General features: G+C 41.3%; 1 protein-coding gene and 1 long non-coding RNA gene across 2 annotated transcripts in view; one reads left to right on the top strand and one right to left on the bottom strand.

Annotated features, from left to right (window-relative positions):
- Positions 1-27,770, top strand: part of FER1L6 (fer-1 like family member 6) — a 207,098-nt gene that overhangs the window by 170,672 nt on the left and 8,656 nt on the right. The window contains exons 35-40 of the mRNA XM_008973935.4: positions 6,004-6,164; positions 9,480-9,622; positions 11,848-11,936; positions 12,362-12,460; positions 15,694-15,935; positions 17,744-17,907. Coding sequence (XP_008972183.3) covers positions 6,004-6,164; positions 9,480-9,622; positions 11,848-11,936; positions 12,362-12,460; positions 15,694-15,935; positions 17,744-17,907 — 898 coding nt within the window. The remainder of the gene's footprint in view (positions 1-6,003; positions 6,165-9,479; positions 9,623-11,847; positions 11,937-12,361; positions 12,461-15,693; positions 15,936-17,743; positions 17,908-27,770) is intronic.
- LOC129392971 (uncharacterized) overlaps positions 1-27,770 on the bottom strand; it is a 125,533-nt gene that overhangs the window by 39,491 nt on the left and 58,272 nt on the right. The gene's annotated exons all lie outside the window — the stretch shown is intronic.

Consider the following 27,770-nt stretch of genomic DNA (forward strand, 5'->3'; position numbering starts at 1 on the left):
TCTTCATTGTCCCACTGGCCATTCAGGAGCATATTGTTTAATTTCCGTGTGTTTGTATAGTTTCCAAAATTCTCTTGTTATCGATTTTGAGTTTTATTCCATTGTGGCCAGAGAAGATACTTAATATAATTTCAATTTAAAAAAAATTTTAAAGACTTGTTTTGTGGCCTAACATGTGGTCTGTCTTTGAGAATGTTCCATGTGCTAAGGAGAAGAATGTGTATTCTGCAGCTGTTGGATAAAATGTTCTGTAAACATCTATCAGGTCCATTTGGTCTATAGGGTCAATTATGTCCAATGTTTCTTGGTTGGTGTCCTGTCTGGATGACCTGCCCAGTGCTGAAAATTGGGTGTTGAAATCTCCAGCTATTATTGTATTGGGGTGTCTCTCTCTCTTTAGCTCTTTGCTTTATATCTGGGTGCTCCACGGTTGGGTGTGTGTGTATGCAACTGTTATATCCTGTTGCTGAATTCACCCCTTTATCATTATATAATGACCTTCTTTGCCTCTTTTTATAGTTCTTGTCTTGAAATCTATGTTGTTTTATAATCAGTATACCTACTCCTGCTTTTTTATATTCCATTTGCATGTTAGATCTTTTTTAATCCTTTATTTTTAGTCTATGTGTATCTTTATAGGTAAAGTATGTTTTTTTGTAGGCAACGGATTATTGGGTCTTGTGTTTTTATCCATTCGGCCACTCTGTGTCTTTTGATTGGAGAGGTTAGTCCATTTATATTCAATGTTATTGTTAAGTAAGGAATTCTTCCATTTTAAAATTTGTTTTTTGATTGTTTTTGCTGTCTACTCTTCCTTCTTGTCTTCCTTTTAGTGAAGGTGATTTTCTCTGGTGGTATGTTTTAATTTCTTGCTTTTTTATTTTTTGTGTATCTGTTGTATGTGTTTTTATTTGAAGTTACCATGAGGCTTGAAAATAATATAGCCCATGATTTTAAGCTGATAACACTAACTGCATAAACAAAAAAAAAAAACAAGCAAAAATAAAACTGATGAAAACTTTATATTTTCACTTCATCTCCCTGCTTTTTAACTTTCTGTTGTTTCTACTTATATCTTATTATACTATGTCTTTAAAAGTTGTTGTAGTTATTTTTGGTTGGTTCATATGTTCATCTTTCCACTTAAGATATGAATAACTAATATACCACACTTAGTGTTATAACATTGTGTTTTTCTGTGTACTTAGTGTTACCAGTGAGCTTCCCACCTTCATATAATTTCTTATTGATCATTAACATCCTTTTTCTCTCAGATTAAAAAACTTCTTTTAGCATTTCTTATAGGACAGGTCTGGTGTTGATGAAATCCCTCAGAGTTTGTCTGGGAAGGTCTTTATTTCTCCTTCATATTTAAAGAATACTTTTCCTAGATATACTATTCTAAGCTAAAAGTTTTTTTTCCTTCAGTACTTTAAATGTGTCATGCTACTCTCTCCTGGCCTATACTGTTTCCACTGAGAAGTCTGCTGCCAGACATACTGGAACTCCTTTGTATGTTATTTCTTTTCTCTCGCTGCTTTTGGGATCCCTAAGTTATCCTTGACCTTTGGGAGTTTGATTATTAAATGTCTTGAGGTAGTCTTATTTGGATTAAATCTGCTTGGTGTTCTATAACCTTCTTGTACTTGAATATTGATATCTTTCTCTTGGTTTCTTATTATCTCTTTGAATAAACTTCCTACTCTGATCTCTCTCTCTCTCTCTCTACCTCCTCTTTAAGGCCAGTAACTCTTAGATTTGCCTCTTGGAGGCTGTTTCCTAGATCTTGTAGGCATGCTTCATTCTTTTCCATTTTTTTTTTTGTTTGTTTCCTCTGACTGTGTATTTTCAAATAGTCTATCTTCAAGCTCACTAATTCTTCTGCTTGATTAATTCTGCTGTTAAGAGACTGGTGCATTCTTCAGTATGTCTGTTGCATTTTTCAGTTCTAGAATTTGATTCCTTTTAATCATTTTACTCTCTTTGTTAAATTTATCCGATAGGATTCTGAATTCCTTCTTTGTGTTATCTTGAATTTTGCTGAGCTTCCTTAATGCAACTATTTTGAATTCTCTGTATGAAAGGAAACATCTCTCTGTCTCTCCTGGATTGGTCACTGGTGCCTTATTTAGTTCTTTTGGTGAGATAATGTTTTCCTGGATGGCCCTGATGCTTGTGGATGTTCATCAGTGTCTGGGCATTGAAGAGTTAGGTATTTATTGTAGTCTTTGCAGTCTGGGCTTGTTTGTACCCATCCTTTTTGGGAAGGCTTTCCAAATATTTGAAGGGACTTGGGTATTATAATCTAAATATTTGGTCACTGCAGCCATATCTGCATTAGGGGACACTAAGCACAGTAATACTGTGGCTCCTGCAGACTTGTAGAGATATTGCCTGGGTGGTCTTGGGTAAGATCCAGGAGAATTCCCTGGATTACAGGCAGAGACTCTTGTTCTCCTTTCTTTTCCCCAAACAAATGGGGTTTATCTTTCTGTGCTCAGCTGCCTGGAGCTGGGGGAGGGGTGACACACACACCCATGTGGCCACAAACGCAGCACTAGGTCTTGCCCAAGGCCTGCAGTGACCGCTGCCTGGCTACCACCTGTGTTCACTCAAAGCCCAGGGGCTCTTCAGTCAATGGGTGGCAAATCCAGCCAGGCTTCTGTCCTTCCCCCCAGGCCTCTAGCCCCAGATGGGTCTGGAGATGCCATCTGGGAGCCAAGGGCTGGAGTTAGGAACCTTAGGAATCTACCTGCTGCTCTATTCTACTGTGGCTGAACTGGAACCCAAACCACAAGATAAAGTCCTTCCCCTTTCCTCAAGCAGAGGGGTCTTTCCCCATGGCCACCACTGCCCCAGGCCCATGGTGAGTACTGCCTGGCTACTGCCAGTGTTCACTTGTGGCAAATGCTGCCTGGCTTGTGTCTCTCCTTTCAGGGCAGTGGGCTGCCCTCTGGCTTAGGGCAGGTCCAAAAATGCCATCTGGGGCCAAGGTCTAGAATCAGGGTCCCCAGGAACCCACTTGGTTCTCTCCTCCACGATGGCTAGGCTGGTGCCCAAGCTGCAAGACAAAGTCCCCTTTGCTCTTCCCTGTCCTTTCGTCAAGCAGAAGCAATCTCTTCCTATCACTACCATAGCTGAAAATGTGCTGGGTCACACCTGAAGCCAGCACTGCTCTGAGTTTTACCCAAGGCCCATGGCAAGTACTACCTGGCTCTCACTGCTGATTATTCAAAACCCAAGGGCTCTTTAGTCAGTAGGAAATAAATCCTGCTATGTCTGGGTTCTTCCCCTCAAGGCATCACGTTCCCTTCTGGCCCAGGTTATGTCTAGAAATGTCTGGGAGCTGGGGCTTGGAATGGAGGCCTCAAGACTCTGCCTTGTGCTGTATTTACTGTAGCTGAGCTGGTATTCAAGGTGCAAGACAAAATCCTCTTTGCTCTTCCTCTCCTCAAGCAGAAGGAAGGAGTCTCTCCTGGGCCTGTGAGCTGTGCTGCCTGGGATTAGGGGAGAGGTGGTGTGAGCACTCCCATGGCTGCCCCAGCTGGTATTTCACTACGTCATGTGCACCCCAAGTCCACTGGCTCTGAGCTCAGCATAGCAGTAGGATTTGCACAGGAATTTCAGTCCCTGTGGCCAAGACTGTCTTTCATGTTTATTTAGGACCCCAGAGTGCTTTAGCCTGCGGTGGCGGAGCTTGCTGAAACTCAACTCAGGTTCCAACAGCTGGGATGGACAATTTGCCTGTAGCTAGGGCTGGTCTAAATGCTCCTTGCATGGGCACCAGCTGAGTTCTGAGTTGTGTCTGGTGTTTCTTTCTGCTGTGACAGGGTAGCACTGAGTTCCAATCTGAAGTCCCATAATTATTGTGCTCTTCCTTCCCTAAGTGCACAGATCCTCTCTCCATGCTACAGGGCCACTGCCAGGGAATGGGGGAGGAGTGGCATAGGCAATTCAAGACTGTCTTTCTTACCCTCTTTAGTGCCTCTTTGCTTAATATCATGTTAAAACCAGGTACTGTGATTGCTCACCTGATCTTGTGTGTATAATTTCAATTTGGTGTTCATCTGTCTCCCTCCCCAAACTCCCACTTTTTACAAATATTTTGAATGCTGCTTAATTTTAAAATATAGACTACCAGCTTTATTTTTTAAAGCATGTTGTAGCTGATAGCTTTAAAAAATTAAGAGTATGGCATAATTTTAAAAATATTTTTATTAAATATGACACACTCATTGAAATTAGAAAACACAAAGTACAAAATAACTCTCAAATTATTCCACTCATGTAAAAGTTCTTGTGTAGTATTTCATTTTCAATATGTTCCATGCTATTTTCTCCCTAACCAGACTCTACTATCCACGCAGTTTTGTAACCTGCTTGTTGTACTTATCCTTATATCCCAAGCATTTTATGTCATTAGATATTCTTTATAATCATTATTTCAATATATCTATAGTATTCAATCATAGGCGTTATAAGATGGTAAAACCAATTTGCCTTCCTGAATTTTAGGGCATTTGTATTTTTCTTTATTCTGTTATAAATATTGTTGCTATGAATATTTTCATACAAAAGCCACTGCACACCTCTCTGATAATTGACTTAATATTTATGCATCAAGGTAGACTGCTCCATTAACAGGAATGCACATTTTGGAACTTTTAATACATAGCCTAGCCTAGCCTAGCCTAGCCTATGTCACAATGGCCCTCCAGAGGGTTGTGCCAATTTACACCGTAACAGACTCTGAGCGCCTATATCCTTCGTGGAATGATTTCATACAGTCTCTCTTTCTGGTCTATTCTTCCCTGAGCCTAGAGAGCCTGTTTAGTTTTCAGTCCCTAGTGGAACCATATGCCTCTTGGGGGATTTACATAGCTTTCCAAGTGCCTGAGAGAATTCCATTCAGACAGTGATTAGCTGTTCTCACTCTGAAACTGGGGAAGGAAACCACAGGCAAATGGTGCATCTTTTGTTCAGAAGAATTTCCTGGCTGACCTGCCAGGTAGCAGTATAGTTGTCTGGGGACTTGCAACCTTTATTCACTGAAAAGTTTTTAAAACAAGACAAGCATGCCTATTTCTGGGAAGGCCTGTGTGTGGCTCTGGAACTGGCTTGGATGACCTTTTCAGGATTCTCTGGCATAATGTGGGAAAACTACTTGATAGCTCCATTTTATAAGCCATGTTGATTTGTTTAAATTCTGATGAACTTGGTGTCCCAATGAGCAGAGACATCAAGCTTATCTTGGTCCTGGCTTGTAGGGAGTGCTGCATTGCAAGTTAATAATTTTAACCAAACAGCTAGTTTTTAAGGAAAGAATAGGTTGGGGACATTTAAAAACTTACCACTGATTAGAGAAACAACACATCAAGACTGTATCTGTGACATGGATATATACTATGATTTTGGCGGGGTGGTGGGGTAGGGAGAAGGGAGGGACGAAGCAGAGACCTTGAAACTTGGAATAAGCAGCAGCCGAGTGGCTGTTCTGCTAGGGACTTAATAAAACTAAACAAATATAACCTGCAAAGAAATGCATAGAGACAGAAAGGAGATTGGTGATTGCCAAAGCCTCTGAGGGGTGGGAAAGAGGAGTAACTGCTTTCTGGGTACAGGGTTTTCTTTTGGGATGATGAAACTTTTTGGAACTAGATAAAGGTGATGGTTGTACCTCATTGTGAATATCCTAAATGCTACTAAATTGGTCAACTTTTAAATGGTCAATTTTGTTATGTGAATTTCACTTCAATTTAAAAAAAATGAAAAGTACATTACTTAAACAAAAACAAAAAAAGCTACCTTCAAAGGATTTTTCTGTTAAGCTACTCAGAAATCTTGCCTTTCAGGCAAGCTGTGTTTGGCCAGAAAAGAGAGAAAACAAAACCCCTAACCCCAGGTACATAGAATAGCAAGTTAAATCTGAAAGAAACTGCACAGATCATACTGGGTGGTTCTTTAAGTGAGGACCTCAAAGTGTGTTCTCCCTCCACTTTTCAGAGAAGGATACAATGCCTGGAGAGACACATCCAAACCCACCGAAATCCTCACCAAGCTCTGCAAAGACAACAAGCTGGATGGACCCTACTTTCACCCTGGGAAAATACAGATAGGAAATCAAGTCTTTTCTGGAAAAACTATCTTCACTGAAGAGGACACTGGTAACTCCCTGCAAAATATCCTGCTGGTGTTGCTCTTTTGAAAATCCTGATTCTAGTGATATTTTTGGCTATGGGACATCTAATTATAAAAGTAATGTGGCCAGGCACAGTGGCTCACGTCTATAATCCCAGCACTATGGGAGGCTGAGGCGGGTGGATCACTTGAGGTCAGGAATTCAAGAGCAGCCTGGCCAACATGGTGAAACCCCATCTCTACTAAAAATACAAAAAGTAGCCATGCGTGGTGGCAGGTGCCTGCAATCCCAGCTACTGGGGAGGTTGAGGCACGAGAATCACTTGAGCTCAAGAGGTGGAGGTTGCAGTGACCAGAGATTGTGCCACTGCACTCCAGCCTGAACAACAGAGCGGGACTCAGTCTAAAAGAAAAAAAAAAAAAAAAAAAAGGTAATGCATGCTCATAGTAGAAAGTGTGGAAAAGTAAGGAGAATAATGAATATCACTTATAATCCCCAAGTTCAGATACAACCATGCTGCTTGCTGGCATATTTTCTTGCACTTGTCTGTGACTTGAAAATATATCACATTTTTACAGAATTATAAATAAACACAGAGTTTTGTGCCCAGCTTTTAAAATTTCCAATAGACTATAATGATTCTCCTTTGTTCTTTGAAATGATCAGTGATGATATGCCTTTTTACGGTTATGCCATTTACTCACATTGTATTCTTTTTTTTGTAGTGACAATGCTATAATGAACTTCCTTATACATATTTTTGTGTGTTTCTGATATTTCTATAGTATAGGTCACAGAAGTAGAATTATTGCGTCAGAAGGTGGGCAATATTCTTGAAGTGAATATTATATAGCATAAATAATTGAACATGACCCAAATTACCCCCATAAATGTTATATCAATAACTATCCTATTTTAACACCAAGTCGTAGATTTTCCACATGAACATCCTGGGACATAACACAAAGATCCCAGAGAGGCTTCCATACATTTAGGGTGAGGGAAAAAAAAATCACATTTAATTTAATTATACAGAAGAATTCTCATACTGTCACACTGTGTTGGTCTGTTCTTGCATTGCTGTGAAGAAATGCCTGAGACTGTGTAATTTATAAAGAAAAGGTGTTTAATTGGCTCACAGTTCTGCAGGCTCTATAGGAAGCATGGTAGCATCTGCTTGGCTTCTGGGGAGACCTCAGGAAACTTGCAGTCATGGTGGAAGGCAAACAGGGAGCCAGCACGGCACTCACATGGCCAGAGCAGGACGAAGAGAGAAAGTGGGGAAGTGCTACTCTTTTTTTTTTTTTTTTTGAGATGGAGTCTCATTCTGTCACCCAGGCTGGAGTGCGGTGGCATGATCTAGGCTCACTGCAACCTCCACCTCCCGGGTAGCTGGGATTACAGGCATGTGCCACCATACCTGACTAATTTTTATATTTTTAGTAGAGTCAGGGTTTCACCATGTTGGCCAGGCTGGTCTTGAACTCCTGACCTCAGGTGATCTGCCCGCCTCAGCCTTCCAAAGTGCTGGGATTACAGGTGTGAGCCACCATGCCTGGCAGTGCTACACATTTTTAAACAATCAGATCTTGTGAGAAGTCTATCACGAGAACAGCACTAGGGGGATTGTGCTAAACCATCTGTGAGAAACTGCCCCCATGATCCAGTCACCTTCCCACCAGTCCCTACCTCCAACACTGGGGATTACAGTTCGACATGAGATTTAGGCAGGGGCACAGACCCAAACCATGTCACTTGCTCATGCCTTTGATGCTTTAAAGTGTCCTATGTATGGTTCAGTACTTTTGATGCAATGAGCCAAGGGCATGAGGTCACTGCATCAAAAGTACTGAACCATACATAGGATGGTTTGACACTATGTTGACCCCTACCACTTTGATACCAAGATTTCCTTTACCTTGTTATTTCAAGCCCAGAAACCCATTGAAGGTTCTTACATGCAGATTATTGATATTTAGATAGGACATTAATGATATATTGAGAAAAATATTTATTCACAATATACTCTATTAAGCCAACTTAGTTCTTTGGTCAATATTCTACATGATTAAACAATTACCACTTTTTTGCCCACTAGAAGTCTGAAATCATGTTCATAAGATTAACAAAGATTTATTCATTGATTTCTTGTTTGTCTCTATCAACTTTTACTGATTGTAATTATTGCTATTGGGAGATTTTTTGTGGCCCCTTTATTTTTATTATTTTAATTATTTTTATTATTTTAATTTTTGTGGGTACATAATAGGTATTTATATTTATGGGATAAATAAAACATTTTTATACAGGCATGCAATGTATAATCACGATCACACCCTGTAAAATGGGGCACTGTGGCCCCTTTTTTTTAAAGACAAGTTCAATTTTCCTATATCAAATTAGGCCATTCTAAACTTTGTCAATGTTTTATTCAACAATTTTTGTCTTGTTTTGTGCGTATCATTTCCACCTGTAGTTTTTATCATGAATAACCTTATTTGATAGAATGGCAGATGAGAGGACATTTCCTGTGGGTGGGTGTTGGTAGGAGAGAAATCTAAAGCAACCGTGAGGAGACAAAAGACGTCCCTATGGATGGACATTGTGCCCATTTCACCACCTCGCTTAGGGCCACCCTGATTTTCCAGGTCCTCTCACAGTATGTTAGCAAACAGTTTTGCACCTTCAAAAATGTACCCTCTCCAGTACCTTGAAGCCATGTTTATGATCTGTAGATCTTTAGGAGGTGGGTGGAGCCCCTACTCCAGGACCAAGACTGCTCTCTGGGTCCTCTTGTGAACTAGTCTTATTTCCCTCTCTCTAAACTTTCCATCTCTTTCCCCTTCCCTTCTATCTCTCCATCTCTTTCCATCCTTACTTTTTTCTTTTTCGGTTTTTCTTTCCCTGTTCCTTAGTAAATTTATTTATTTATTTATTTATTTTGAGACAGAGTCCCTGCTCTGTCACCCAGGCTGGAGTGCAGTGGCGCAATCTCAGCTCACTGCAACCTCTGCCTCCCAGGTTGAAGCGATTCTCCTGCCTCAGCCTCCTGAGTAGCTGGGATTACAGGCACCCGCCACCACACCTGGCTAATTTTTTGTATTTTTAGTAGAGACAGGGTTTCACCATTTTGGCCAGGCTCGTCTTGAACTCCTGACCTCAAGTGATCTACCCACCTTGGCCTCCCAAAGTGCTGGGATTACAGGTGTGAACCACTGCACCCAGCCCCTTGGTACATTTAAATAAGCCTCTAAGTGTTTACAAATCCATGTGGCAGCCCATCACTGTCTCCTTGCAGGAACACACATCTGACAAGTTTCTTTGTCTTTCTTTCCTGCAGATGAGACAGTGGAGTCTTATGAACACCTGGCCCTCAAGGTTTTACACTCTTGGGAGGATATCCCGGAAGTCGGGTGTAGGCTGGTTCCTGAACACATAGAAACTCGGCCACTGTACCACAAGGATAAGCCAGGAATGGAGCAGGTAGTGGGCAAGACTATTCTGGCCCTAAAAGTTAATCTTGTGTACCGTAGAGTAATGGTTTTCATCCGGGAACAATTTTGACCTTCCCTCAGGTACATTTGGCAATGTCTGGAATCATTTTGTGTTGTCACAAGTAGGTGGGGTTGCTACTGGCATATAGTGGGTAGAGGCCAAGGATGCTGCTAAATTAAACATCCTAGAAAACACAAGACAGCTTCCCTCCAACAGGGAATTATCCAGCCTAAAATGTCAATAATGCTGAATTTGAGAAGCCCTGCCCTGGAGTCAGTGTTCAACTTAGTACTGCTTTTTATGATTTGAGTTACCAAACTCTTTTGGAAGAATATTGGACATTTGAAAAACTTAACCCATTGGGTATGCCCAGGACTTTGTCCAAAATCTATCTGTAGCCACACAGCCTAGTAATAACACACACAAACACACAATTTTCCCAGAGAAGCAATAGGTGGTAGGTTACCTTAAAGAACTGGCAAGAAGAAGCTGTGTAGAAAAAATACCTAGAGAGCTGGGCTAGGAGTCAGAAGGGAAGACAAGATAAACTTTGTGAAGAGCCTTCCCTGTACTAGGACCTTTACGTAAATTATCTCAACTATTTAGGATGACCATAGAATTGTTTATCCAAACTGGGGCCATTTGGGAGTGAACGAGGGCACTGTTAATAATCAAGCTGGTATAAGGAACACACACCAGGATTTTCCTAAACAAGGGAGTGACACCTTCCTCTTATTCCTTAATGCAGCCTCATGATGGGCTTATTATGATCCTCACTTTTACAATGAGGAAATTGAAGTTCAGAGAGCTCAATTAATTTACTCTGAATTACTCAGCTGGGGAGTAATAGAGATGAGTAGTAGTAGAGATGGAATTTAGCCCAGGCAATTTGCATCCCTGGCCCATGCCAGGTTCACACCCCGAGCCAGCTTCTGTCCCAGCTCTGGACTCACTCACTGTGTGAGGGGAAAATCATGTGAGTTTGATTATAATGGGTCAGGAACACTTACCCTGCTATCCCAGAGTTATTGGGATATAGACCTAGTGATTGCATGTGTGGACGAGCGCGTTGAGAGGGTAAACCATTATCAGATGTAGAAGCTTATGATTGTTTCCTGAAATTCACTGCCAGGTGTTTGAAATCATCTGGTTACTAGGATCCTTCACTTGGCTGGTCAGATGTGGCTTTTTGATTAAGGATGAATATTAATGTGTCTTTAGAAAATAAATCATCCTGCTTTTCTCTATTCAATTGATTTTCTTCCCAAATGCTAAACCTTTGCTTACATTTTCTCTTCCTCTGAAGAGCCATTATTTTCTAGCCAAAGGCCCTTCCTCATCCAAATCCCGCATCTCCTTCATGCTCTAGTGGAGTCCCACCTCATTCTTATAAAATCCACCCCTGCCCCATCATCCCAACCCATATCCCTTACTCCCTTCTTGCCTGAGCTGACAGCATTCTTAGAATGTATACAACAGAGCTTAGCATGGAATCCACAGGGATTCTCCTCACATGGGCTCTTAAATCTCTTGTACCAGGGTAAAATCTGATGTATGGAGTTCAAGGCAATGAATGGGAGGCTCTGTTCTGCCACTGTTAGCCACAGAACTTCAGACACACTTTGTTGACTTATCTGAGCTTAGTTTCTTTATGTATAGAACAGAATCCTGGCTGGGGTGAACATTAACAGAGATAATGGAGGTAAAGGTACATTGAAGCATGATATTTGTGACAGTTGGGATTATCTTTTTAATCCTTAGGAGTTTGCAGAAAGAGCAAGGTCTCTGGGGTCAACACACAAGGGTTGAATCCAGACTCTGCTACATATTGTCTATTAAGCATGGGCAAAATGTTTTTTCCTCTGTCAAACAGGAATAGTAACATCTACCTGGTGGGGATGTTGCAAGAGTTCATAAGATAATGTGTGTCAAGTGTATAGATAGCATTATGTCTACCCCCTAGTTGATGCTCAATAAAGGTTTGCTCACCCTTCACCTACTCTTTATTTATGCTCTAATTCCTAAATATATATATATATATACATACATACTTTTTTTGTCAACAGATATGCTAAATAGACATCTATAAAACTACCAAGCTATACTTAACACCTATTTCTACTAAAGGGATCTTATAAAACCATGAATTATCAATTACCCATGTCCCCTAGCCCCCTCCCAAAGCTAAAGAAGATATTTTTTTTCTTAACAAGGGCCGCCTGCAGATGTGGGTGGACATGTTTCCCAAGGATATGCCTCAACCTGGACCTCCTGTTGACATCTCTCCAAGGCGACCCAAAGGGTATGTCAGCTGTAGCCCCAGCTTTAGGGGAAGAGACCAGGGTAGCAGATGAAAGAATCATGACATTTTATCTGGTGTCTGACAGGTTACCTGATCATCATACCTCACTATCCACCTGGCCAGTTTTGCAGGAGCTGGTGGTGGCCCCTGTCTTAAGGGAGGGGCTTCTGAGTTTCCACTTCCTCATCTGAAAAATGCTAGTTAAGAGAAGGAAGACCTGCTCAGAGGAATTCATGTCCTTGACGGTTCTAAGGTCTCCAGCTAGGATACTTGGTTCTGACAGAACCAAGCCCCTAAGTGTTAATATTTCTGAACTTGGCAAACTTTAGGAAACTTACAGACCAAAGGCAATGCTAGAACCACACAGACACCAACTGACTCAGCTTTCAAGGTCATCGACCTAATGCTTCCTTCTCCCATCCCAGATACGAATTGAGAGTGACCATCTGGAACACTGAAGATGTCATTTTAGAGGATGAGAATATCTTCACAGGCCAAAAATCAAGTGATATTTATGTGAAAGGGTAAGTTTGTCAACAAACTCCAACCTCCCATTTCCTTCCCTCCTCACCTTTTTAAACCCTAACTAAATCTATGCCTCATGGAGGATACTAAACCCACAGCCCACAAAGGGAGCCATCTTACTTTTAAGGCCACTTTCTTTGTCTAATATTTGTCTTATTTGGTCAGTTTGCTAAAAATTATTAGCTTATAAAAATATTTTTATGAGGAAATCTTATTACATATACATCTTTCAGTTAAACGTTGGATACCTAAACTTATTCAGTGACATTTGTCAGATATCTACCTTTAAACAAAAGGAAGCAGAGTGATGTGGTGCTGTTAATGAAAGATTAATATTTTGAACAGATTGTGAAGCTAATGGGGAAGCTAAAATTTAGACCTTCCTGTTTGCTGGTGGTATTGATTAAAAACAGATACAACCTAAGACCCAGGGAAGCATTTTATATCTCTTTTACATCTTGGCTCTGCTTCCTTTTGGCCACTAGTCAGGGAGGGGGATGAGGTGGTATAGCATCAGAAAACAGGTGATTTAAATCTGTACCTTAACCAAAACCTATCTCAGCCTTATGCTAATATCTCTTTGCCTTCCCCTAACAGGAAGTATTCTGTCTCCAGAATGTACGTTATCAATGATTTGCAGTCATACCACATCTGGTGGTTCAAAATTCTCATTTTTTTCACAATAAAAATATAGAAGTGAATTAAAGTTTTACAAAGGAGTAATAGAAGGAGCATGACGCAAAATGAATAAGATTTTAACAAACAGACTTAAGAGCCTCTGAAATTGCTATCTCATCACCAGTTTAGGAAAGATTAATGTATCCTGTAAATAGGTATTTTACCATGGCTTGAAATATGGAAGGATTCTGGGAGAGTTCAGGTTGAGACTTCCAGAAGCTGACCTTCTGGAAAATGTGATGAAGGCGATGTTTGTTCACTCTCTGTCTCCTTCCCTCCCACTTGCTTCTCAGCCAACTCCAGTCTGGCTTTCTCCCCAATATGCCACCAAAGCAGGTCTCACCAAAGTGACAGTACTCTCCATTTTGCTAAATCTAATAGTCTTATGTTTTAAAAAATTAGTCCTTATTGCATTTGTCTGAGGAGCATTTGTCACATCTAAGCATCTCTTCTTTTTGAAACACCTTCTTGCCTTAACTTCTGTAGCAACACATGTATCTGTTTTTTCTCTTATCCTCTTGATCACTTCTTGTCCATGTCCTTCGAAAGCTCATTTTCTGCCGTCTAGCAGTTAAATAGCTCGTAGCATTGTCCTGGGCCAACTTCTCATCTCCCACTATTTTGTCTCTCTGCCATTTTCAACTAACACTTCAGTTGAATCAAGTAGTTCAAATAACCAATGGCTTCAGTTGTCACCTTTTAATTTTCATTCTTGACAACTCCTGTTCCCAATGTGTAGATTCCTCAAAAGCAGCACCTCAAACTGAACAAGTCTAAAACCAAAACAATCCTACAACACTGTTTCTTCTCTACAGTTTCTTATCTCAGTGACTGGCACCATCATCCATTGGGTTGAGAACCCCAAATCTACAGACCCTTTGCTCACTGACTTCCCCATTTCTAATGTGCTGTCAGAGCTTGTCCATTTCACCTCCCAAGTGGCCATCAGCACTGTTCATCCTCTCCATCTTCACCACATCCCACCATTGTCTTTTCCTCCATCATCTCTTGCTAGGTGGGACCACAGCAATACCAATGCCATCCAAATTGGCCTCTCCATATTCATTCTTGCCCTCCAATAGTTCACTCTCTATGTTTAAACATGAGCTATCTTTTCAAAACACAATCTGATCATGTCAGTCCTGTACTTAAAACCCTTCAATGACATCTCGTTTTCTCTGAACGGAGATTCAAATCCTTAATACATCCTAAAATATCCCAAATAACTAGCCCCTGCCTCTCTCTCTCTCCAGCCTCACTTCATACCACATGCCCCCTTGCTCTCTGCAAGAAGAACTAAGAAGAAAGACCTTCTAAGGCTGCATCCTTATTTCTTCTTCCACAGGGCCTTTGCACATCTCTCTCTAGTGACTTCTGCCACTCACTCATATCGCTCTCTCCCCTTTCCCCTATGACTATGACTCCATGAAGCAAGGACCATCTCTGCTCCCTAACACTCCCCTGGCGTCACTCTCTCATTGCCTCAGAACAGACACCACAAATGTATTGGTTGAGTGAACACCATCTTTAGCTAAATAATTGGGCCCATACCCTGAGTGGTGACATTCCTCTGTGAAGAGAAAGGCCTTCACTCCCCTCCTCCCTGCCCTGGGAAGGAAGGATGTCTGCTTTCAGAAAGCACACGGTTTGAAATTATCGACTAGTTTGAATAAAAAGTACTTATCTTCTCAATTAATTCACCATGGACCAAGTAGTAGGGATAAATGTACTAATTGTAACTTACATTATGCTGGGGATGGAGGAGGAAGACCATATAATACTAAGACGAAAGAACATGATAGATAATTTGGAATGTCCAAGGTACATTTAGGCATCATCTCATGTGATTTTTCAGAACAACCTTATAAACTAGGTGCTATAATTGCTTCCAGTGTACAGATGAAACAAAGGCACAGGGGGGTTAGATAACTTACCTATGTCTGCATAGTAAGTGGTACAGTCAGAGTTGGAATCCAGACGGGTGCAGGCAGCCCTCCCACCCTCCATGCCACACCAATCCAGGCCTGCTGGGCTTTCTAGGCCTAGAACCAGGGAGGAGGGGACCAATTATAGTCTGATGGCATAGGTCTGACAACACAAGCCTATACCAGCCCAGTGCATGCCTGACAGCACAGGTCTACAGCAGCCCAATTTCAGAGTCCTCAGTGTAGTGGGTAATCTTGTTCTAACACTCAAGTATAGAGGTGGCATCCCTTACAAAGAGGGTTCCCAGGGTGACAGAGATTCAGATTACATTTTCACTTCCTATTTCCTGAATTTTCTATCTTGATTGCATGGGGCTTCAGATCTACACAAGCAATTGAAGACCCTTCCCCAACCCTGCCTTGAAATGAGCCATTCTTCTGTTATGGCAGACCCTCTGACCCCTATTTTATTCTTTCAAGTCAAAATGCAAACTTCCAACTGAATCTAATTACAATGATTTTTAAACTATGATCTGTGACCACATTGAAATAAGCTAAATCACTTATGATTATACTGATGCCTGCAGAATGTACTCTGAGTGTTTAAATTCTTTTGAATCTTTTTTTAGGTGGTTAAAGGGTTTGGAGGATGACAAGCAGGAGACAGATGTGCATTACAACTCCCTGACTGGAGAGGGCAACTTCAACTGGCGCTTCCTGTTTCCGTTTCAGTATCTCCCAGCTGAGAAGCAAATGGTCATTACCAAGAGGGAGAACATCTTCTCTTTAGAGAAGATGGAGTGTAAGACTCCCGCTGTGTTGGTGCTGCAGGTTTGGGATTTTGAAAGGCTGTCCTCAGATGACTTCCTGGGTAAGCCAGTGGCTTCATCAAGCACATATTAATGTTAAGGGTTTTGTCTCAGCTTTTGGAGAGCTTGGTCTGATTTAGTTACAAGACTAATAATTTCAGCACTATCTATGATAGCAAAAACCTGGAAACATCCCAAATAGCCATTAATAGGGAATGGTTAAATGAGTGATGGTACATCCACATGATGGACCACTACATATTCTAAAAGACTTAAATTGATCTATCACTAAAAAGTCATTAAACTTTGAGCTAATTACTGGTCTGCTCTGTGCCTCAGTTGTAAAATGAGGGTAGTAATATTACATACTTCAGAGAGGGGCGGAGCTGTAATTGTTGTAACACAATTAAAGAGCACTCCGTAGTGCCTCACACATAGTAAGCATTTGTAAGCCAAAATGTATCTGAGACAAGTCTCAATTTATAAGTTTATTTTGCCAAGAATAAGGACATGCCTGTGATATAACCTCAGGAGGTCTTGATGACATGTGTCCAAAGTGGTCAGGCCTCAACTTGGTTTTATACATTTTAGGGAGATATAAGACATCAATCAATACACGTAAGATGTATGTTAGCGACAACTGGAAGTGGGGGCTTCCAGTTCGTAGGCAGATTCAAAGATTTTCCAATTGGAAATTGGTTTTTGTCTAAAAACCTAGAATCAATAGAAAGGAATGTCTAGATTATGATAAGGGGTTGTGAAGACCAAGACAAGGTTTTTTCATGCATATGAAGCCTCAACGTAACAGACTTTAGAGAAGATAATCAGACTTGAAGAGTCTGTTCTATGAGTCTTAAGGTCTTTGTTGATGTTAACAGTAATGAGGCATATCTGACTCCCCCTTCCCATCAATGGCCTGAACTAGCTTTTCACGTTAATTTTAGAATGCCTTTGGTGGAGAGGAGGAGTCTATTCAGATGGTTGGGGGGCTTAAAATTTTATTTTTGGCTTACACACTCAAGTGATAGTCCTGCAAACATTAAAAATATGGGAATATCTAATGAATTGGAAAGTTGTACAGGATACATTAAGTGAAAAGAGAAAAATCTCATTTCTGTAAACTACGTTTATATGTATAGGAGAAAGGGATAGTCATAGAGAGAGGGCCAAGCACCAATACACAGAGCAGTGGTCAACATTTTAGGGATGAAATTATGAAAAATTTTTCCATTCTCATGTTTTTGCCCATGTATATATGCTCTGAATTTTCCATATTTAACAAATGTTAATTTATAATAGGAAAAAATGGTTAAAGAGATATAGAACTCATGGCAATCTCTTACTCTGCCTTGTGTTCCCTCATTGGAAAAACAGTGTTGGGAACCCACTAAGGTTCACTTCCTGTCCTGGAGAGTAGATACAAAGACAATAAGACTAGTCTCTGACCTGGAGGGGTTTAGTGGACACCAAGAGGGAGGTGAAGTGGGGTGAGGAGGCTCTCATGGGGTTGTCAGTGCTAAAGCAGGGGAAGGCTGAAGCCAATAATCCAGGCTTAGGGAGCAGATGAGGTGGTCAGCAGTGAAGCTACCTGCAGCTGAGGCTTGCAAGTTAAGTATTGTTAACTTAAGAGTTAAAACAAGCTCTTCCTTTGTCTTCTACCTGCTACCATGTGATTAATCTTTTGATGGCACCAAACGTGGCTCAGTCCTATTTGTACTCCCAATACCTAGCACATAGTTGTGATCCAATATGGTACTGATTGAATGAGTAGGAAGTGAAGGGTGAATGAATGAACGAGGATGGTGATTGAGAAGCTCTTCTGTTACTTTTAGAAAATGCTTCCCTAACTGTTAGGGTCATCTCTCCACAGGCACCCTGGAAATGAACCTCAACAGTTTCCCTCGAGCAGCTAAGTCTGCCAAAGCCTGTGATCTTGCCAAGTTTGAAAATGCAAGTGAGGAGACCAAGATCTCTATATTCCAGCAAAAACGTGTGCGTGGCTGGTGGCCTTTTTCTAAAAGCAAAGAACTCACAGTAAGTGACAGCTATAGGAGGTGGAGGAGATGGGGGAAGTTGGGGGCATCATGCTTTTCCACTGAGTCATTTTGTGAACTTCAAGTAAAATGCCTTGAAATGACATGAACCCTTCATGCAGAGGTTCTGCTAAGAAGCAAGAATTTTTAAAGCTTTATAAATGCAAGAAGACTTAGCTATCTATGTTGAGGTGATTTTCTATCCTTTTGGCCTGAACTTATGCACCTGGCATTAATTTTTTTTCAACATTTCTTAAGATTATGCATAAAGTCCTGAGTAATGTACAAGTTCAATGCAATTACCTTATGCCTTCATCCTCAAATGTAAGACATGATTTTAAAAGTGGTCCATCCTTTTAAAAGAAGGTGACAGCAGGAGAAGCCATTTATCCCTTTTCCCGAATTGTCCACTTCCTGCCAATGCATGTCAGATTGTGTGGTATGTGTTTGGAGGAATTTTTGACCTTTCACAAATATTGGGAAGACAGTTTCTTCTTCCTGTTCTTTCACCTCCTTCACTGATCCTCTGTAAGCCAGCAGGGATGACTTAGCGAGGTTGGAAAAAGGTACTGAGACTGATAGCAGGGTCTTTTTTCTGCTGCTAGCCTCCCCTTGGGATGAGTGCATTCTGCCCTCTGCTTCTAGTGCCTTGTGGCAAAAGCACACCTAGGACAGGATTTTTCCGGTAGCAGGTCTGGATAGAGACCCATTTCTCTTTCTGTCTCTGCTCTGAGGATCCAGTGGGTGTGAGGCAGGGATTCCCCTTGTACCTCACTGGGTAAATGGGAGCTGCTGGTCTGACCTCATGGTGTCTAGTTCTATTGTATTTTCTGAGAGTTTGTCTCTTCTATCCATTCTTAATTGGATCCCCTTGATTGGTGAGGTTGCTGGAGAGGCTCCAGCCAGTTTCATTCCCCCTCAAGTAGTTAATGAGGGTTTACTACATGCCGGCCTCTGCTCTCAGCCAGCTCAGAGTCCAGTGAGAGGGACAAACAGTTCAACATCCAGTCATGCGTGGAATAACCAAGGTGTGAAATGCAGGGAAGGAATGGAGAGGTGGGAGGGATGCAATTGTCCTGATGGAGTTGAGGGTTCAAACAGGACAAAGGACAATGAAAAGGCATTTTATAGATGAAAAAGAGTAGATATCTATTCCAAGTGAAAGAACCATGATGAGTACAGTATGGAGGCATAAAGTGGCTCCTGGTAGAAGGCTAACAACCCTCTGATCAAAATTTCTGAGCACACTACAAGGTTGACAAATGGGGATTGCCAGGCCCAGAAGTCCAAACTCTTATCCTTTGACATCATTCTAATTTCTGTATATTAATAAGCAGTAAATTTAGATGCATGATCATATAATAGCAGCTATTATATTATATATCCCTTTAGATTTTGAGAGATATATACAGACTCCTGTTATTTAATCCTAATTACTCATTTTCCATGTCATTTACTTATTTCTTCATTTCATCCAACAAATATTTACTGAGCTTCTATTAAATGATAGGCCCTGGGAATAAGACATGAGTAATACAGACAAGGTCTCTGTTATCATAGAGCTTACAGTCTAAAGTCAAGTTCAGACAATGCAGACATATACATGCAAAACCACAGCTAGCTACTCACACATACTCCAAGAAAGCAATGACTTAGAACAAAGGCTGGGCAGAAGACAAAGCACTGAATCAAAGCTTACCCAATGCAGGGATTTCTATTCACTATGGTGGCAGGGAAAGGCCTTTCTGTGCCTGTGAAACTAAATTGAAACTTGATGAATGAAATGTAGTGAGCCACAGGAGGAAGAGCATTTCCCACAGAGCAAATTCCACAGGCGAATGGCCTGAGGTAGGAATGAGTTTAGTGCTTTGGATAAACTAAAACCCCAATGAACAAAAACCTCCCATAACTGGCGTGTGATGCATGAGGGCAGTGCTGGTGAAGTGGGGAGGACACCAGAGCCTGATCACACAGGCCTCGAGACTATGGTGAAAAGCTTGGACTTCATTCTCAAAGGAAAGCCATTGCATGGTTTCCAGCAGGGAGGGGATCTGCCTCACCTAGGAAACACATCCCCTTAATGCTGTGTAGACAATGGTCAGAAGAGGGTCAAAATTGGAGAGAGAGGACTAGGCAGAGATGTAAGAAAAAAGAGTAAAAATGTGCTGAAATAGGAACTCAGAGAGGAGGCTCTTTGGAGAAGGGCACTTGGTTACTGTGTCAAGTGCTCCTGAGAGTTTAAAGAAGAAGCCACAAAGATGTGCCCATTGGACTTAATGGCATGGAGGTTCCTGGTGACCTTTTAAAAAGCAGCATTGTGAATGTCCGTAGCAGCATTATTCATAATAGCCCCAAAGCAGAAACACTCAAATGTCCATCAGCTGATGAGTCCATTTTTAAAATGTAGTATATCCATACAGTGGAATATTATTCAGTCATGAAAAGGAATGAAATACTGATACGTGCAACAACATGGATGAACCTTGCAAATGTTATGCTAAGTGAAAGAAGCCTGTCTTGAAAGACCACATACTGGTCTGATTTCATTTATGTGAAATGCTCAGAATAGGCAAATCCATAGAAAATAGATGACTAGTTGCCAGGGACTGGGGTAGGGTAGAAGGGGAATGGGGAGCAACTGGTATGGAGTTTCTTTTTGGGGTGATTAAAAAAGAAGTTCTGAAATCAAATAGTGGCGATGCCAGTACAATTTTGTGAACATATTAAAATCTATGTAATTGTATAATTTAAAAGAGTGAACTTGGTGAAACCCCGTCTCTACTAAAAATACAAAAAATTAGCTGGGCGTGGTGGCGGGTGCCTGTAGTCCCAGCTACTCGGGATGCTGAGGCAGAAGAATGGTGTGAATCCAGGAGGCGGAGCTTGCAGTGAGCCGAGATCGTGCCACTGCACTCCAGCCTGGGCGACAGAGTGAGACTCTGTCTCCAAAAAAAAAAAAACAAAAACAAAAAAACAGAGTGAACGTTATGATATATGAATTATATCTCAATTGTTTAAAAGCAATGTTAGTGGAATGGCAAAGACAGAAGTAGATGAATGTGGATTGTTGAGTGAATGAGAAGCAGGTTAGTGTAGATTATCTAGAAACCTCCACAGTTTCATCTCTCACTGCTCCCCTCTCAACCATCCTGAACCCTTCCCGGACTCTTGCTTGTCTGGTCTGTGGACTGGTCCTTCTGCCTGGATTGCCTTAGCCCCTTTCTCTGAGAAAACTCCTAGTCCTTAAATATTTGGAGATTATTTTTAGCAGTTGCCCCTCTGAGAAGCCTTCCTGGGTATCCTCAGCCTGGGTGGGCTTACCTTCTACTTCCCTACATGTATCTCTTGACACACTGATTTGAACTTGTCCATGGACTTCATGGTTCTTCTACTGTCAGCAATTTGAGTCCAAAAAGTATGTTTTTGCTTTCTGTTCCCTTTCCTAATTTTCAGTGTCTAATGTGGTATGTAGCACATAATACTCAAATATTTATTGAATGAATCAATTAATTCAAGAATAATTAATTGACCCTAGTATAAGAGATTATAAGGTTTTCTTTTTTTTTTTTTTTTTTTTTTTGAGACAGAGTCTCGCTCTGTCGCCCAGGCTGGAGTGCAGTGGTGCAATCTCGGCTCACTGCAAGCTCCACCACCCGGGTTCACGCCATTCTCCTGCCTCAGCCTCCCTAGTAGCTAGGACTACAGGTGCCCGCCACCAAGCCCAGCTAATTTTTTGTATTTTTAGTAGAGATGGGGTTTCACCGTGTTAGCCAGGATGGTCTCGATCTCCTGACCTTGTGATCCGCCCGCCTCAGCCTCCCAAAGTGCTGGGATTACAGGCATGAGCCACCGCGCCCGGCCAAGAGATTATAAGGTTTCCTTCTGTTTACTCAGTGTACTGAGCACATAAGTGCTCAGTAAATGTTCTTTAAAAATGAACACATTAGTACACATTGATTTATATGATTATCTAAGTGTCAGCTTACAAGCCAGAGAGGAATAAAGAAATGACAGAAGACAGGTAGATTTTAATGGCAAGGGGATCAAAAGATTTAGATAGATTACACAGTGGCGAATGGATGAACATTTGGGCTGTGGCAGTCTGTTTTCCTAGACTGTGTTAAGATCCGTAGAAGCATTTGAGCTTATGATCTGAGCCCCACCTGCTAGGTACCAGAGTAGTGGCAATTTCCATGACTTTTTACCTTCTCTCCATGCTGTCCTTGCCTTGCCAGAGCCTAGGTATGTCAGGTTATTATAGTGATTTAAATTCATTTGTTGAATAGTTTTGTAATGACTGGGCCTTAAGTGAGACATTTATGTGGGAAATTTACTGTCTGGTTTGATTGACTCAATGCAGAGTTTTTCTGCTTTTGTGCTTCGGAGGGTCCATTTGAAGATCCCTCTTTGTCTTTGGTCTCATGAGGGAAGAACTAACAGAGCCACTAAGGCCAGATCACCTCTTATAGTCCTATCATAAAAGAGAAGCCTCTTTTATGAGGACATGCACATTTTATAATTTAAGATCCCACAGAGGACTTCCGTGCATCAAAAAATGCATGTCTGTGTTAAAAGTTTTAAAAGCTTCCTGGATTGTCCTAGGGATTGTGATCAGTAATAATGAGAGGGGTGGATTCCACCCTAGAACGGCCCCAGGTCAGCAGATAAGCAATGCATTCAAAGCTAACTGGGGCCAAGCACAGTGGCATGCACCTGTAGTCTCAGCTACTTGGGATGCCGAGGCACGAGGATCTCTGGAGCCCAGGAGCTCAAGTCTACCCTGGGCAACACAGTGAGACCTTGTTTATAATAACAACAAATACCGACTCCTGGATTCCATCCTTTAAGAAATAAGAAAAACCATCTTGGGTTCAAAGTCTGGCTCTATTATTTACCAGCTGTCTGAACTTTTACTATGAGCCTCAGCTTTCTTAGCTGTAAAGATTGAGAAAATTAAAGTATATACCTCATGAGCTGTCATAACCCTGAAATGAGATAGTATGTTCCAGGCACACAGATTCTAAGTGTTCAATAAATGTCAGATTTTCGCTTGAGCCATTACTCAGCAATAAACTGTTTTGACCATTCCCTGTTCCCATCTCCTTCTGGGCCCCAGGATGAGGGAAACGCCTCAAACTCAAAATACCTAAATATCTTAGTCAATTTTAACATCTAATCCTTAGGGGTTACACTTTTGGTAAATGTAAGAAAAAAGATGGGGCTGGGTGTGGTGGCTCATACCTGTAATCCCAGCACTTTGGAGTAGACGGACATCTTGAGCCCCAGAATTTGAGACCAGCCTGGGCAACACAATGAGACCCCGTCTCTACAAAAAATTTTTAAAATTTGCCAGGCATGGTGGTACCTACGTGTAGTCCTAGCTACTCAGGAGGCTGAGGAAATAGGATCCCTTGAGCCCAGGAGTTCAAGGTTGCAGTGAGCTATGATCATGCCTTTGCATTCCAGCCTGGGCAACATAGGGAGTCCCTGTCTCTATAGAAAAAAGGAAAGAAAAGAAAAAGGGAGGGAGGGGGGAAGAATAGAACCTCTAGCAACATACTCTTAACTACTTTATAAATGATTCTCCTGAAGAATTGGCCATGATGATGAATTTTCACAGGAGATTGTTTTAAAGATTTGAAATGGCTACGTTGTCTGGGGGTTCGTTGTCTCATGCTGAGAAAAAATTCAGGATATGGACACGTGTGGATGGGTTAAGGAGTAGAAAGTTTAATAGAAGAAAGGAGAAGAGCTCCTTGAGAGAGAGATACACGTCCAATAAAGTGGTGAGGCTGCGGACTGCAGCAGATTTTACAGGCAGGCTGGAGAAGGCGGTGTCTGATTTACAGAGGGCTCACAGATTGGTTCAATCAGGTATGACGTTTACATAGGGCCCAGGAAAGGCTGGTTGCTCCACCCTAATCTTATTATTCAAATAGGCTTTCCAGTTGATTGGCACCATCTTATCAGTTCTTTACTGTACACGTGGCTGACAGAAGGGAAGATGGAGCCGCCTTCTTGAACATGTCTAGTCCCTAGTCCCTGCCAGCATTCACCCGTGCAAACTCCCAGCTTGCCTATGTCTGCAGTTCGACTTTACAGGCTGTTCTTTGTTAGAAAATGATTTGGGGCTGCTTTTCGTTAAAGAGAAAGGCCTTACCGAGGACTCCCATACCCTTACTAGCTGCCTAAGTGATTTCTTCTTAACTCCTATATCACTTTCTGTAGTAAGGATAGGAGCTTCTAATTAAATGCTCTTCATTTCTATCAACGTAGTTTTTTCCTGAGTCTAGATCATCATGTTGCTCCTTCAGCAGTTCATTTTTCAACAGTTACAGAAAGCCTCCCCTGGGCAGGGCTTTGGTAGGATATCCTGAATACAGAGATGAATAGGATGCAACTCTTGCCCCCAAGAAGCTGCTATCTTGAGGGGAAGACAGACAAGAGAAGCAACCGGCAACTGCTCTGACTGTGGTAGTAACAAGCGTTGCTAATATGAACTGACTACCAGAACCAGTTCTGAAAGACTGAACATACAAACAGCAGTGGTCAGACCACACGTGACAATAAAGCTACAAGCTCTGCAGCAACCAGCCCCAAACCATCAGAGCTTGGGCAATGACTGCAGGCTTCCCTAATATATGTTCCCCTAACTAATCACATATGACGGCCCCCTACTTAGCCTGCTTCCAGTTTCCGCACACGAGCACCTTTCAGTCAGAACATATCCAATGACTTCCCTTTTCTTGTATCTTCCTCTCTACCTAAGTGATGGTAGCTCTAAATAAATAGCCTCTGTTTGTTCTTATATTGGTGATCTTTGTTGATTTCCACAGCACTAAACACTGAATGTATACTAATTCATTTATCTGCTAAAACCCCCTGAAAAAATATATAATCAATCAATCCCAATTTTATAGAGAAGGAAGCTGAGGCACAGAAAGCTTAAGTAACTTGCCTCATATCACACAGCTAGTCAGGAAGGATGAGATTCAAACACAAGCAGTTCACTTCTACACTCTTGAGTCCTAACCACTGTGCCATACTTCCTTTTCTGTCAAAGAGCCATAGAGACAGAAGGGACATCCAAACTGTCCTGGGGTTACCAGCAATCTTCACCACAGAGGTGAAGTCTGAGGTGATATTTCTGGGGGAAATACAATTTAAAACAACGTCTCCCAACTCAAAAGCTAGTAAAGTTTTATCATTGAGTAGTCACTAAAAGCAACCTGTTAAGAGATTGCAAAGACAGAAATTTCATCCTTTTATATAGCTGAGCAGCAATCACCCATTACATACATATTTTCAGGAGAAAATATAACTAGTTCTCAGGAGGAATTCACAGCACCATTTGTCACACATTGTTCTAGATTCACATGGTCATCGAGATGACCATTTATGTTACTTGATTAGTTTTATCCAAAGGAAAAGCAAACTTCTCAAATCTTTATGCCACCTGCCAGAGATTTTTTAAACATATTTATTTTTAAAGCTGTTATCAGTGCCCCCCCTCCCCTCCAGCAGTGTCGTTTAATCAGTCTTCTCAAATCTTTATGACAGGAGGTAGTTGTGCAACTTGGAGCAAAGTGCTCACCAAAGTTAGCCTCCTACCCTCCCACAGAAACTGGGGTATAGGGTGCTATTCTCTCGATGTTTACATTTGAAGGAGACAGTTCTCAGATCCTTGAAAAAAACATTCCTGGGTGTTAAAGACAAAAGGCCTGTCAGCTTTCAAAACAATTTATATACGTTACAGAGAGAAGAGAAAGTACTTACAACTTTTCTAAAGTAAATGCTCTAAGAGAAAAGAAAAGGGGGAAGGAAATCTCTTCCCATTTTCAACAGGGAGAACTAAGCCTCTCATTTTTAATTTTTATTTGTTGCCCTTACACCTCCTAAAGGGAAAATAAGAATTGACTTCATCTTCATGCATACCAGTGGCCCATGGTCAGAGCCTTGGCTGAGCAGCGTGGAACCTGGTCCTGAAAGCCCTGCTTTGGCCTGCAGAAGGGATGTATTCCAGCTACCCTTGTCCTCTTGTTATAGGAAAGGGGTCCCAGTCCAGACCCCAAGAGAGGGCTCTTGGATCGTGGGCAAGAAGGAATTCAGGGCAAGTCTGTAAAGAGAAAGCAAGTTTATTTAGGAATAAAAGAATGGCTACTCCATAGACCAAGCAGCCCCGAGGGCTGCTAGTTGCTCATTTTTATGGTTATTTCTTGATAATATGCTAAACAGGGGTGGATTCATGCCTTCTCTTTTTAGACCATATAGGGTAACTTCCTGACACTACCGTGGCATTTGTAAACTATCATGGCACTCGCCAGTGGGAGTGTAGCAGTGAGGATGACCAGAGGTCACTCTTGTTCTCTGGTCATTGGTTTTGGTGGGTTTTGGCCGGCTTCTTTACTGCAACCTGTTTTATCGGGAAGGTCTTTATGACCTGTATCTTGTGCTGACCTCCAATCTCATACTGTGACTTAGAATGCCTTAACTGTCGGGAATGCAGCCCAGTAGGTCTCAGCTCCATTGTACCCAGCTCCTATTCAAGATGGAGTTGCTCTGGTTCAAATGCCTCTGACACTCTTTCCCCCTTAAGTAACCAATAACCATATTAAGAAAATAACTTTCTCCTAATAGGGTAGCAAGTTAGGTGGTCCAGAGTAAATGGTGTAATGGAAAACTCCTGCCATACCTGGGGGCACTTCTGTTTCCATGTGTATAAAATCACTAGGTTAGACTGGGTGCCTCCAACATGCATGTCCAGCCTAGACATTCTCTAATTCCAACTCCGTGTGCACTCTCCTCCCGTTCTTTGAAGGCAGCATTCGAACATGGCTGTCTGGTTTTAGTTGCTGGCAGGCGAGAGAGGGTTTGTTTATGGCCACTGCCACCTGCCAGATTTATTTTTAAAGCTGCTTATCAGTGTCCCCCCAGCAGTATCATTTAGACATTTAGATCACACAGCTTCTAGTGTGGAATGTGGAATGTGGCTGTCCTCACAGTAAATGAAAAACAGCTCCACGGGATTGCTGAGGAATGGGGACCCTTGGGAGAAAGAAAGGGAATATCTACGACCATGTTCTTCGTGAAGCACATTGCACTATGCAATTTATATGCCTTATCCCAAGTCATCCTACTCAAAGCAACCTTTAAGAAATCACTCTTTTAAGAGACAAAGATTAAAACATTTATTTTACAAGTTAATCCCACAAATCGACAGGCAGCCAAGGTAAATTCTATCCCCGGTACATCAACAACCAAAACTCAAAGGGAGGTTTCTATGCTTCCAGTTTGATGTGAAAAACAGCTGTCAGCATCTATTATGGCTACATACTTATATGTTATGTTCTAAAGATTCAACAGTGAATAAGATAAATTCTTAGCATCCTGAAGTTCACAACTTAGCTGGGGATGGTGGTAGATAGATCATTTAAATAGTATTTAGCAAGATCAGACAGGAGCAGACAAGGGAGATATTTTTATATAAAGATTATTTTTAAGATAGGGTGTACAATGTGAATGTATAGGAAATTTGAAAAGCACAAAAAGGTAGAAAAAATAGCACACATATGTATACCATCTAAAGAAAACTCTTGCTAATGGTTTGGTTATTCCTAATATTTTCTCTATGCATAAATTTTAGTTCCCTTTACATAATAGTAATCATTCCATACTTAAAATAGTGCCTCTTCATTTTGTTCCACTCAGTTTTCTAATGAGCATTCCCCTACATTATACTAGCAATATTATTAACTCTTTATATACTCAAAATAAAAATGCCAGTTTAATTATTGTGTTTGTCCTCAACATTTATTCATTTAAAAAATCTGAGCACACAGAAAAGTTGAAATGGAACAATGATCA

The sequence above is a fragment of the Pan paniscus genome, chromosome 7 (assembly GCF_029289425.2).
Source record: "Pan paniscus chromosome 7, NHGRI_mPanPan1-v2.0_pri, whole genome shotgun sequence".
NCBI classification, from domain to species: Eukaryota; Metazoa; Chordata; class Mammalia; order Primates; family Hominidae; genus Pan; species Pan paniscus.